This window comes from Schistocerca piceifrons, chromosome 8, assembly GCF_021461385.2.
Source record: "Schistocerca piceifrons isolate TAMUIC-IGC-003096 chromosome 8, iqSchPice1.1, whole genome shotgun sequence".
Classification (NCBI taxonomy): domain Eukaryota; kingdom Metazoa; phylum Arthropoda; class Insecta; order Orthoptera; family Acrididae; genus Schistocerca; species Schistocerca piceifrons.
In genome coordinates this window covers 378114856-378129439 of record NC_060145.1, presented here as the reverse complement: position 1 = coordinate 378129439, position 14584 = coordinate 378114856, and the positions used below count along the sequence as shown (strand labels likewise).

The 14584-nt window shown below is 42.0% G+C and overlaps 1 protein-coding gene across 1 annotated transcript in view; it reads right to left on the bottom strand.

Annotated features, from left to right (window-relative positions):
* Positions 1–10592: 10592 nt before the first annotated feature.
* Positions 10593–14584, bottom strand: part of LOC124712360 (coiled-coil domain-containing protein 96-like) — a 198696-nt gene continuing 194704 nt past the window's right edge. The window contains exon 10 of the mRNA XM_047242654.1: positions 10593–10622. Coding sequence (XP_047098610.1) covers positions 10593–10622 — 30 coding nt within the window. The remainder of the gene's footprint in view (positions 10623–14584) is intronic.

Sequence of the window (14584 nt, the reverse complement as noted above, 5' to 3'; positions counted from 1 at the left end):
TTTTAAATTTTCTAGCCTACCTGCCCGATTAAGGGATCTGACATTCCACGCTCCGATCCGTAGAACGCTAGTTTTCTTTCTCCTGATAACGACGTCCTCTTGAGTAGTCCCCGCCCGGAGATCCGAATGGGGGATTATTTTACCTCCGGAATATTTTACCCAAGAGGACGCCATCATCATTTAACCATACAGTAAAACTGCATCCCCTCGGGAAAAATTACGGCTGTAGCTTCCCCTTGCTTTCAGCCGTTCGTTTTTAGTACCACTACAACAAGGCCGTTTTGTTTAGTGTTACAAGGCCAGTTCAGTCAGTCTTCCAGACTGTTGCCCCTGCAAGTGCTGAAAAGGCTGCTGCCCCTCTTCAGGAACCACACGTTTGTCTGGCCTCTCAACAGATACCCCTCCGTTGTGATTGCACCTACGGTACGGCTATCTGTATCGCTGAGGCACGCAAGCCTCCCCACCAACGGCAAGGTCCATGATTCATGGAGGGAGGGGGGGAGGGGTGGGAAGGGGGAAGACTGTTTATAATGGATAAAAAGTGAAACAGTACAAGGTGCGGTACGAAATAACTGCGTCGTACTCTGAATAAACCGTATGAATGTGGAAGTACGTTACACTTACCGATGGCGGGACGTTGCGGAAGCGAGCGGCAATTTCAGCCTCAAAAGGAATCTTCATTTCCTCCACTAAATAATACCAGATACTGTGAATTGCTAGTGATACGCACATCTTGAACGTTCACAAAAGCAACGGCATGTGTGTGCGCGCCAGTCAATGTCGTAGCATAGCGCAATTCAAACAGTCCGCTGGACGGTGTGGTGACGTAGGACCCACTTGTCGGTATTCTGATACAGACGCCTGCATTCTCAACGTTCAACAGGCATATAAGGTGTGTTTTAAAATGACAAAACGATGACAAAAACAATGGATGTTACGCCTGTGTTTAGTTATCCCTAAGCTGAATATTCAGTAATGAAGATGATTCAAGAATTACCCACAGCTGTGCTAAAGTAACACTGTCATAGCCACGCAAATATACAGTGGGATCAAATTTATACTCACGAGAAGCCGTTAGAAAAATTTATAATTCAAATGATAATGAATAGCGGAAAACAAACTACACGCAACGCAATATAATCTTTTCTTGTCCCGTGTGCAAGAATGTTGTGCTTGAAACTAATCTAATTCACGCCTACGTGGCTTTTCATGTAATCCACCGACCGTAGACGTCGTCAAATCTCAACGGACTGATTCCGAATGACTTTCCTGAATGTTCCTTACTTTTATGACGGGTCCTGAGACATCATTCCACCACGTCTACAGTCCTAAGCGCCTTGTCCTCCGCCTGCAACACCCACGTCGGAAGACCTATCCAGCCGAAATTCCTAATTAAAATTTTAATGGCTAATATAACATCAAATCTTGTCCATACTTTTTAAAGAAAAGACTGTCTACGAAATCGAACCATTTCTGTTTTAATATTATGATTTTAATAATCAGAGGAACTAAGTGTAGTGTACAGCTATTTTTTGTGATAACTATCTTACTGCTGTGACTCTGTGAAACTGGAGACAATTAAACCCATTGAAGATTCAATATTTCCATAGTTTTTAGAGCCCAGAAGAAAGACATTCGAGGTTACCGATTTGCTTCGGATAAAGAGGTGTATTCAATACAATATGAATTCTTAGGCAATCTCGAACAATTGTTTTATGAAGTCATTGAATAGCTTGTAAGAAAGTGCGATAAATATATTGAAAGTTATTGTTGTTACTTTTGAAATAATATGCAAAGGATTTACTGTTTTTCCATTTGTCTCATTTTCATTCTACTCTACCTTAGACATTAGAGGATATACGAAAAAAATATTTTAATAAACCTCCATTCCAGTTCGTATCTGTTTAAAAATACATCCGGTAAAAAGCAAAGTTCAAATATCTGAATGCTCTGTTACTGGCAGGCATAGCGTATGCAATCTCTTTCATAAATTTACTAAATCTTCTCACTGTTCCATTAATAAAACATGGTCCTGCTGTGCCATGGAGCAGTTGATACTAGTTCATATGGTACTTCGGACGTGAGTGATGTAAAAGATAGTAGATCGTCTGGATATTCTGCGGTGTGTGCGTTGAGTTAGAGATACATGGTCACAGTTCCCACAGCAGAGTTAGCGAACGCTGTGTAACTACACAGGTTGTTCGGAATTTCTCATTACAGGCGTATAGGACTTCTGGAGCAGAATGAGTACCTGATATTTTACATGTCCAGAAATGTAAGGTTTCCGTTATGCGACAGAGGAATATCTCTGGCACGGGTTCTGGCCACTGCACTGGAAATTTAACAGACACCAGGTGGGATGGAGAGTCTGTAACACTGTTGGTGGTCATCATATCGAGCCGCTGTTGTAATGCATCAGTACTGATCTGTGTGTACAATTTGCTGCGTTCTTTTTTGTTTTGAAATACTACATACAGGTAATATTTAAGTGTTAACACAAACAAATATGCTTATGTGATAAATGGATGTTTTGGTACGATTCCTCTCGAATTTTTACCTAATAACTGTACTGCGTCACGCCTCCTCAAGCAGAAGTGAACGAATTAAACATCTGAACTGAAACTGTCGTAGCACGATAACACTACATTTGCGGACAATGAGTTCCTATTAAAATATTCTATACTCACTCCCCTCTACAAGCCCTAGACGTTTGTAACGGGGATTTTTGGATCCCCTGTATACGCCCAATGAATGTAACTGTTTTGTGAAAGTAGGACACCACACATTAACATTCTATATTCAGAGAGATAATACCTAGATTGGTCAACTCTTAGTATGATTAATACGTTTAAATCATGATCCTAACTCTTCCTTTGAAGAACCACGATTTTAGTGCCAAAATGTAGAATTGTCAGGCAAGAATTTCCACAGTACCACTGTTTCTCGATCTAGACAATCATCTACAGGTTAAAAACATCGTTTTATTCCCTGCAGCGTACTACTATTGAGACATTTAGGCTATTACTACACAGTTCCACATCATCGCTTAATAAATGCTTTACATTGTGAAAATACTATACCAACTGAAGCACATCGGAAAGAACAATTTTTACACTCTTACTAACCTCCTTACGGCTCAAGGCAGCAGTGAGATGTACACCATAGAAAACATCTTTTATACTCGTTGTCTACACTCACATGACAATACTTTACAGCTCACACTTTAGTAAAATACACTGATTTAGAGACACATTTATAAAAAACATTATACAGAGGAAACAGTCGGAGTTCGGAATAGAAACTATTAGGATTTAATGTAAACACTAGATAGGAGCGTGTGCTGAAAACTAATGCCTCTGATTTCTTTTTATTCTGTTCTCAATAATCGGTTGAGGTATTACATGTCATGCACATTAGTCTGTCGATTTGCATGCTTTGCTGATGCTGGTTGCAAGCCTCTGCCACAAAAGGGCGCCGAATCCTAATGTGTAACAAGGTGGTGTGTAATGTGACTATATCGGAGTGTCATAAACAGCGTGTTGTAAGCGAGCTACGAATTCAGAGAGTTCGTCCACACACAGCGCACGCTCCTCTTCAGTATGACAATGCTCGACCACACGGGAGTGCTGCGACTTCTGCAGCACTCCGACTCCTTGTGTTCTCTGTCACAGATTACCCACAATTCAGTCCCGACTTGGCCCCATCGGATTTTCATCTGCTACCAAAACTTGAAGAACGCATCTGAGGACTTCGCTTTGACAGTGGTGAAGCGGTGCCAACAGAGATGACATTGTGGTTCCGTTGAACAATCTGCTGTGACATTATCAACAAGGTGGTCTCTCATTGGACGAAACGTGTTCATTGTCAGGGTGACTATGTTGAAAAATAAATATCTAGACATGAATAATAAAGATGCAGAATGTTAATAACGTATCTTTTATTTAAAAAGCTTTAAGAGTTATCACAATTAATTCGGATGCATTATTTTTGGGCACACACTCGTATAAGGGGGGATGACATCACAAATGTGTACTTTAATAGGGGAATGACGAAACATTCATATTTTCTGATTTATCATACAATGTACACCAAAGATCTACTTCTCTCAGTGTCAGTTTCTCATCTATTTTGTTATTTTGCAACTACACATAACTAAGGTCGATACTGTAATAATATTGTTTCCATTTAGAAGAAATGGTAGATTCGTCTTGTCATTATGTCTCATTGAGACGAACTTGGAGTATATACCATGTAGATAAATGTTAAATACACCACAAATTTTATTTTTTAACGTTACAGAAAGGTCATTCTCTAATTTTTGTCGAAAAACTCGTTTTATGTTTGCTGGAACTGATATAGAAGTCAGCCATACGTTATGGTTACCCTTCATATGCGGATAATTTCCGATGTTAATAGCCGCTTGGCATTACCCTGATTTTTACTTCGGTTGTTCTACACAGTTTCTTGGTGGGAGATACAGTTTACTTGGGAGTAAAATCTCACTTTAGAAACATACTAAGGTTGATACTTCAATGAATACATACTACTAAGTTTTCTCCTTAAGTAGGTGTTCTGTTGTATAAAGTAACAATATGTGTATAAAACACAAATGCACATTGCTTGTCGTAATACACAAGTATGATTATAAATCCTTGATTGCAAATGATAAGAATTCAACCCTGCACCAAAAAATAATTGTCTGTATTATTTATCAAAATACTTAGGATTTAGATTAAAACACACACATCACTATTGTTGGAGCTTAATTGTTCTATAGTAATAAAAAATACACATGGATCGCATATTGATGTTACCGGTATAAGTTACAGGTTAAGAAGCGTTTCTCGATGAGGGTAGTGTGATGTTTGTGTCGCTCAATGTTGGTAATACTGAATAGAGTTGTTGAGAACACATGCTTTAAGTCAGAACACTTTCACGCCTCTTTCATGCTGTAATAATAATGTAGATTTAGTTCTCATATATAAGAGTACTACAAAGAAATTTAGTAATATGCATGATTGGAAATAAAACAGATGTTATAATGTTTTTTTTTAAGTATTCATTTGATTGCTTTCTTATACACAGATCTCTGAGACAGAACTCCACATAGCATTGTAAGGATTGCAGTGTATGAAGACACACATTCAGACAACGATTACTCTGTGGGCTCACAATCATGGAAAACATTCCAAATATATTGCAGCTTCGCAGTATGCATCGCTTTACTGTGTGGTGATACAATACAACTGTCAAGCTGCAATGTAAGTGCCACTTTAATATGTATAAACCGCTGAATTTCCTCCATAAGTATGTGTTTTTGGGTAGAGATTAACAGTAAGTGTAAAAAACAAAGACATGTTGCTTATTGTAATGCAAAAGTTCGATTCCAATTCTCCGATTGTGGATGAAAAAATTCAATCATTTTTCAAAATAAAAATGTTCTGTCACGGTATGTTGATAGTTTTTACTTATGGAAGTCGTTTCTGAAAGTATTTATATGGAGTGTAGCCATGTATGGAAGTGAAACATGGACGATAACCAGTTTGGACAAGAAGAGAATAGAAGTTTTCGAAATGTGGTGCTACAGAAGAATGCTGAAGATAAGGTGGGTAGATCACGTAACTAATGAGGAGGTATTGAATAGGATTGGGGAGAAGAGAAGTTTGTGGCACAACTTGACTAGAAGAAGGGATCGGTTGGTAGGACATGTTTTGAGGCATCAAAGGATCACAAATTTAGCATTGGAGGGCAGCGTGGAGGGTAAAAATCGTAGAGGGAGACCAAGAGATCAATACACTAAGCAGATTCAGAAGGATGTAGGTTGCAGTAGGTACTGGGAGATGAAGAAGCTTGCACAGGATAGAGTAGCATGGAGAGCTGCATCAAACCAGTCTCAGGACTGAAGACCACAACAACAACTTATGGACCGTCAGACAGCAACTGAATAAAACACAATTTTAGTGCCATACGCGTTTCGCCTTTATTTTCTGCAAGGCATCATCAGTGGCAGGTTGTGTGGACAATTTCTTACATATTACGCTCCTGTTGCATTTTTGGTGTTGTTTTTCTTCTTACGAATGCCAATTTGCGGTTTTCCCCACATTCCAAAGCACTATGAACTGAACGCTTGTTTCAATGCCATTCAGTTCATAGTGCTTTGGAATGTGGGGAAAAACCGCAAATTGGCATTCATAAGAAGAAAAACAATACCAAAAATGCAACAGAAGCGTAATATGTAAGAAATTGTCCACGCAAACTGCCACTGATGATGCCTTGCAGAAAATAAAGGAGAAACGCGTATGGCACTAAAATTATGTTTTATTCAGTTGCTGTCAAACGGTCCATAAGTAAAAATTATCAATATACCGTGATATTACACGCAACTGAGGGAGACAGGACTATAAAAGTTTAAAATGAAAAAATGTTCTGTATTATTATTTTCGAGTACAAAACACATGTGGTACTACTTTCATATCTTATTTGTTCTACAGCAGTAAAATACTGTAAAAAAGGCACGTGGATCATATGGGTGTTGGGATTACTTCTGAAAAAATCATGTTATGGGATTCATTAGTTGTGGCAGATCTAGCAGAAAGCCACTGGTAGAGCCAGCTTTACTTGCTCGTCAGTTCATCATAATAAATTGTACAGAAACATCTGACAATACTTGGCTGCACGGCTGGACAATGCAAGAGTTGCAGTCGCTGGTTCAAAAAGATTACTTAATTTGCTCCTACTTTGGCATGGGCCAACTAATATGCTTATTCAGGTGTGCTGCCTGCAGCAAACCTTGGCGTACCCTGAGCGGCACTGAAGTCATGTAGCGGTGCATGTACTGATGTGAGGGTGGGCCGCAAAGAGAAATGGGTGTCTGCCCTCGGTCAGTGGTGTGGCGAGTCTGTCACACTTAAGAAAAGACAAACTGCGTCGGCAGCTGAATGAAGGCTTTGCACAGACTTTGGGAAAGGCTGCGCCGGGATCAGTTTGTCTGAAATAAAGATGTGACTGTCCTCTTCCTTTCTACTACCCCCGGTGGTACAGCACGACCACGAAAAAGAATGCCTGTGGAAATTTTTATACATGCAACCACAGGCCAACATTGTATTTTGTTTATGCTCCTCCTGAGTGTAATTTAGCAATGTCTTTCGCAGCTTGCAGCGTATTTTGAACATCATAGTGGTGTAGATGCCTGGTCATGTAATATGCATTCTATCTCACTTGGATTTTTCTAATTCTCCACCACTTTTATACTGGACTATGTCCACTACAATGCCATGGTGTCTTACTTAACTTGGTAAGACATGTTTGATAGTGATATCATAGTTTGGTGACCATACTAGGTCATAAATTATACTAATTAAGTAAGGTTATTTTTAAACTCATCCAGCAGCCATATTGGGTCATAAATCGTAGAAAAAAAGACAGGTGACATAAATATAGGGGCACTCAGTCTGAGTAATAAATTATAGCGATAAGGTAAGTGGAGGAATTGTGATAACCATATAGGCTGGCTTCATATGCCTTGGTCAGTTGGAGAACATCCCATATCTGATCTTGAATCACCTGCAGTTTATATGTTAGGGAACTAGCCTAGAAGAGAGTGGGCTGGGGGAAGTGGAAGGGCGAAGGGTGGAGGAGAGGTGAGATCTGGCAGTAATCCAGTTTGGCCTGAAACGCACACACTTTCTCTCCCCGTGTGGCCTATCGGCGTGGTCTTCATGAGGCTGCAGTGTGTGAGAGATTTCATGAATACACATTATGTAACTTACCAGATATTGCTGAGGATGATCCATCCTAGCTCATCTTACGGTACAGCCGCCTGCCTGGCACGTGTGGCCATACGGATCTCACTTGTATCTGCATAAAATAAGGTAAATTTTTTAAGTGCTCGCTCATGTGGAGGCGAGTGACGGAATGACAGTTGGGTGGAGCTGATCTGCATGGAAAGCGAGTGGTGGGGGGCCACTCGCTCGGCATTGTTCTGTGCATGAAGTCCTCTAGGCAGAACGGTACAGACAGAGGGAGTAGCCATGGACTTGTGATGCACAAACGGAGGAAACACTATGTTCTGGTAGGCACAGTTTGATGGGTCCACATTCTGAGCGAACTGGCGGAAGTGCTGCTGCGGCCACATGTAGTAAGCGTTGCTTCACGCAGTGAAGAATGGCAAAACAGAGTCACGCCAGTGATCGAGGCGTTGCGAAGTAGGCAGGCACAGATAGCCTTGCTGACAGCAGCAGTCTACCAACCGGCTGACGCAAGGACGCACACAGACCGAGCGCCGAGTGAACCCTGGAGAGTGCTGAGTAAGGGGAAGTGAGGCCAGCACGCTAAGTTACGCTGCAATATACTGCGGGAGTAATAACAAAAAGCTACCACCGAGGATAGAAAACGTCCTCCTGCCAGATACAAATAGTGGAGCGCAGTCAGCAACGGACAGAATCCATTAGGAAGCAGTTCAGATCTGGGGACGGACGTGGTCCGTGTCCGAATGTTCAATCTTCGTAGGCGACGATTCTGGAAGTCTGTTCCAGCTCGCACGAGTCATCCGTTCGCCGCCAGATGTCAACTTCAGCTCTGGAGGTCACCCCGAGGTCGGTCAGCACCGTGGCTGACTAACTACAGGGAAAACTTCCAGCAGGACCGATCGCCGCGCGGTCTTGATCACAGGCGCCGCCGGGGACTGACGCCCGGACCTCACGGCAACCCGGCCACATGACGCGTGGTCCGTCCATGGCGGGACCTCGCGGACATCGCGACTGACGACTTCCCAGCCGCTGGTGCAGCAGGTGTCGGCAGCTGACCTCACGGCGACGCGGCTCCGTGGGCGTGCCGTACTGGGCGCCGAGCGGCGGCGAGTTCATCTCAACCACAGGGCATCCTGGCTTCAGTGGAACACTGGTGGCCTGAGGACCCCGGTTGCGATCAGCGGAGAATCTACACAGCAGCAGCCAGGCAGAGGGATCCGCAGGGCTGGGCTGCGTCGATGTGGGAGAAATTGTAAAGAAAGTTCAATAAATAATTGTGAAACTCCACGCCGTCTCAGTCTTTGGCGCAGCCACTGTGTCTGCTGCTAACAAGTCGTGCAGAGGCTGTAACAGTGCGCTTGAATTGCGAAATCATATTGAATACCGCTGCTGAACCTGTAGAAATGGCAAATATTCAAGTAATAAAGCGTTTCCACATGAGAGTTCCTTCCCCCCCCCCCCCCTCCACCTCCTTCCCCACCCCCAAAAGGTACAGGGTACGACAGCGTTCATAGTAGGATAATAAAACACACCATGAGGCAGTAACTGTAATTTATTTAATACCTCTTATGCCATTTAATATTTACAGGTATACCATTTACTAATGTGTAAGTCATTGTCCATTGCGTGGATTACTTTTTGAATATGACTCCTGTCAAATGATGCCCCCTCTGCACAACACATTCATCTAAGAGGCGCTGGAAGCTTTCCATAACTCGGCGTAACGTATTCCCTGGGACATTGCCGACGGCGGTTCTGATGGGATCTTTCAACTCAGGAATGGTGGCACAACGTGTTCGGAACTCTTCTTGCTTCAGGTAGCCCCAGAGGAAAAAGTCTGCACAGGGAAGGTCAGGTCAGCGAGGCGCCCAGGAAATATCACCAAAACGGGAAATTACTCTACCGGGAAATCTCTGTCGCAAGAAATCCATACAAATTATGGTTGTATGCGTGGTCGCTCCGTCTTGTTGAAATAATAATTGTTCCACATCCACATCGATCGTCTCTTATTGGGGAAGAACGAAGTCTTGCATCATTTTTAGGTAGCGTTCACTGGTGATAGTTACAGCCACACCGCTGTCATCCCGAAAGAAGAAAGGGCCAATAATCCCAAAGGAAGCAACTCGACACCACACTGTGACACGAGAACCGCCTATATGGTTATCACATTTCCTCCACTTACCTTATCGCTATAATTTATTACCCACACTGAGTGCCTCTATATTTATGTCACCTGTCTTTTTTTCTACGATTTATGACCCAATATGGCTGCTGGATGAGTTTAAAAATAACCTTACTTAATTAGTATAATTTATGACCTAGTATGGTCACCAAACAATGATATCACTATCAAACATGTCTTACCAAGTTAACTAAGACACCATGGCATTGTAGTGGACATAGTACAGTATAAAAGTGGTGGAGAATTAGAAAAATCCAAGTGAGATAGAATGCATATTACATGACCAGGCACCTACACCACTATGATGTTCAAAATACGCTGCAAGCTGCGAAAGACATTGCTAAATTACACTCAGGAGGAGCATAAACAAAATACAATGTTGGCCTGTGGTTGCATGTATAAAAATTTCCACAGGCATTCTTTTTCGTGGTCGTGCTGTACCACCGGGGGTAGTAGAAAGGAAGAGGACAGTCACATCTTTATTTCAGACAAACTGATCCCGGCGCAGCCTTTCCCAAAGTCTGTGCAAAGCCTTCATTCAGCTGCCGACGCAGTTTGTCTTTTCTTATGTGTGACAGACTCGCCACACCACTGACCGAGGGCAGACACCCATTTCTCTTTGCGGCCCACCCTCACATCAGTACATGCACCGCTACATGACTTCAGTGCCCCTCAGGGTACGCCAAGGTTTGCTGCAGGCAGCACACCTGAATAAGCATATTAGTTGGCCCATGCCAAAGTAGGAGCAAATTAAGTAATCTTTTTGAACCAGCGACTGCAACTCTTGCATTGTCCAGCCGTGCAGCCAAGTATTGTCAGATGTTTCTGTACAATTTATTATGATGAACTGACGAGCAAGTAAAGCTGGCTCTACCGGTGGCTTTCTGCTAGATCTGCCACAACTAATGAATCCCATAACATGATTTTTTCAGAAGTAATCACAACACCCATATGATCCACGTGCCTTTTTTACAGTATTTTACTGCTGTAGAACAAATAAGATATGAAAGTAGTACCACATGTGTTTTGTACTCGAAAATAATAATACAGATCATTTTTTCATCTTAAACTTTTATAGTCCTGTCTCCCTCAGTTGCGTGTAATATCACGGTATATTGATAATTTTTACTTATGGACCATCTGACAGCAACTGAATAAAACACAATTTTAGTGCCATACGCGTTTCGCCTTTATTTTCTGCAAGGCATCATCAGTGGCAGGTTGCGTGGACAATTTCTTACATATTACGCTCCTGTTGCATTTTTGGTGTTGTTTTTCTTCTTATGAATGCCAATTTGCGGTTTTCCCCACATTCCAAAGCACTATGAACTGAATGGCATTGAAACAAGCGTTCAGTTCATAGTGCTTTGGAATGTGGGGAAAACCGCAAATTGGCATTCATAAGAAGAAAAACAACACCAAAAATGCAACAGGAGCGTAATATGTAAGAAATTGTCCACGCAACCTGCCACTGATGATGCCTTGCAGAAAATAAAGGCGAAAGGCGTGTGGCACTAAAATTGTGTTTTATTCAGTTGCTGTCAGACGGTCCATAAGTAAAAATTATCAATATACCGTGACAGAACATTTTTATTTTGAAAAAAGATTGAATTTTTTCATCCACAATTGGAGAACTGGAATCGAACTTATGCATTACAATAAGCAACATGTCTTTGTTTGTTACACTTACTGTTAATCTCTACCCAAAAACACATACTTATGGAGGAAATTCAGCGGTTTATACATATTAAAGTGGCACTTACATTGCAGCTTGAAGTTGTATTGTATCACTACACAGTAAAGCGATGCATACTGCGAAGCTGCAATATATTTGGAATGTTTTCCATGATTGTGATCCCATAGAGTAATCGTTTTTAATATCCTACTATGAACGCTGCCGCACCCTGTATAAGACATAGACGGTTGTAATTTGTGGCAGCATGTGAAGCAACCCAAAAAGTTTTCTGTAGATTTTTTCTAAATAGTTGTTTTTTATGTATTGCAGGTTCTACATGACTACCAGGCGTATGTGGTGTGTTTTTGGGAAACGATATCACCCATTCATCTCCAAAGACGTGAATTTCAAAAGTAGTCGTCAAACATTATGTCGATTAAGGGTTGGTACGACAAGTTCCTCGCCACTGGGAGTGTAAACAGACATCAGACCATCACAATAGCTAAGCTTTCCTCGCTCTACAGTTTGAAAAATGTTGCATAAACGACTTCGCCTGCACACTTACAACGATCGGTTTGTGCAGACATTGAAGTGAAACGATTTACACGTTAGCCAAAATGTGCTATTGAGATGCTGGACTGGTTAAGGCGAAATCCTGTTTACTGTGTCTAGGAAATGTCGTTTACTCTGACGAAACAGCCCACCACACACGTGGGAAGGTTAACTGGCACAACATTTGCTTCTGGGATTCGGGAAACTCCCACAGTTTTTGGGAATATGTCAGAGACAGCGAAAAGGTGAACTGATAGATGAACTGACTTGGAATGGATTCGTACGCCTATGACAGAAATGGGACTATTGGGAAAGTAATAACTTTCTTTGGGTCGTATCGTATCTTCAGTCATTTTTCGGACGTCTCACGTGAAGCCGAGGAATATGACCCTTCATCCAAAAGCCAAAATCACAGAGACGTCGTCCATATCTTCCCTATGAAGAGCTAGTACAGTCCAAAAGCGCAGATCGACGATAGGACATTCAAGGAAACTGAAGACCCACTCGACGGTCGTGAAAATTCCACGGGAAGGGCTGCGTTCGATGCTCATCATAATGAAGATAATGTAACAAGACGACCAGAAAAAGAGGATCTGCCAGTGGTATCATAGAGAGGGATTAGCCGAGCGGTCTGAGGCGCTGCAGTCATGGAATGTGCGGCTGGTCCCGGCGGAGGTTCGAGTCCTCCCTCAGGCATGGGTGTGTGTGTTTGTCCTTAGGATAATTTAGGTTAAGTAGTGTGTAAGCTTAGGGACTGATGACCTTAGCAGTTAAGTCCCTTAAGATTTCACGCACACACATTGATGAACTCTAGATCCAGCGAGCTGTAGTCGGCTCAAAAGAGAGTTCTGGAATAGCGGGATGCGATTATTTCAGGACAGGGAGCAATGCCCTGAACTGCAGCGCATGGAGGGTTGAGAGTGGAATGACATAGAGTGATAACAACAGCATACATAGTGTCATCGACGGAAGTGAAATACAAGACACCACAGAGAAAGTGCGTCTAAGGGAAAATAAATTTACTGTACAAGAAGACTAGCTGGACAGAACTGAGAGGGGTACTTCATTGTCCAGGAAGTCCACGACTGAGTAATGATGTAGACTTGAAAGTGCAGGAAGTCACAGTATCTATACATAGACTAGATTAACGACTGGGATGATTTCTATCACGCGAGGTCCTTCTACAGAACCTACTGCAGAAATTAAGACATGAGACACGGGCACTCAGAAAGCACTAGCAGAATTGCGCATCCGTGAGGAAAAGTTATGGAAAATCAAAATCAGACGATTGAGACAGTTCGTGGAAACTAACTTAAAAACGAATCCCTGAGGAATACCCTACCAAGCGGCCAGTGAGAAAATACTATCATCAACAGGCTTGTCAACACTCGAAAGAAATTATGGATCGGTAACACATCTGTTATCAGTCTGTGTCTTACTAATGGAAACATTGTTTCCTGACGAAGATATGAAGAGGACGAGACAGAAGATCAAGGCAGATAATGTTAAGATTAAAAAAGAAAAAGAAAATGAAAAATATCCATGACTGGATGGGAGCTCTGCTGAAGTTAGTTAGTTGCATGTTCCATAGCTTATTTGAAGGATTCTGTCATCGAAATGATATGGAACGAGTTAGTTCACAGGATAAGTAAACATGATTAGTTTCACATTAAAGAAAGCATCATTTTTTTTAGTTCTGGTGAAATAAAAGAAACCCAGCTACGTATTTAAAAACATATTATACCAAAGTATTACAAAATCATAGACTGATACATGGGATAAGCCTTGTCAGTACTGATTCAAAAGAGGCAGATCAACTGATCTCATTCTATGTAAGTTGTAGGGGTGATAATACTAGTGTAGCTTCGGTTAAGCCATTTTGGCCTACTTCCTCTCGTCGCCTTAGGAAACTGCAGTGTTCAGTGGCGCAGTAACACTGCCTGAGAACTACTGATATGGGAAACACGCACCTTTAGTTTACCCACGAAAGGAAATCACGTGGACCATATCGAAAGACTGAACACAGGGATCAGTGTTTGTTCCAGTGCAGCATTGAATCCCATGCTACAGAAGTTAAATGACAGCGGTAACATAAGCAGAATGGTCGTATTTTCAGATGACGTGTTGTTCGCTGTGATGACTCGAAAAGGTTATAAAAGACAGATGTAATTCTGCGCTTGATGAACCTGAAGGATGATGTCGAAGTGTCATTAGCACCTCAGAAAACTGCGTACCTCATCCTGCAAACGAATATAGCAAGAAATGTAAAACAGATCAATTGATGTAACGATCAGAAGAAGCATGGTAACGGGATACCTAGGGCTATTCCTGGATGAAACTTGTAATTTCACATGTGATACAGAAGAGACAAGCAGAAAAGGAACAAACGGGACGCACAAAATTGTAACTTCCGCAGATAGGCTGTTT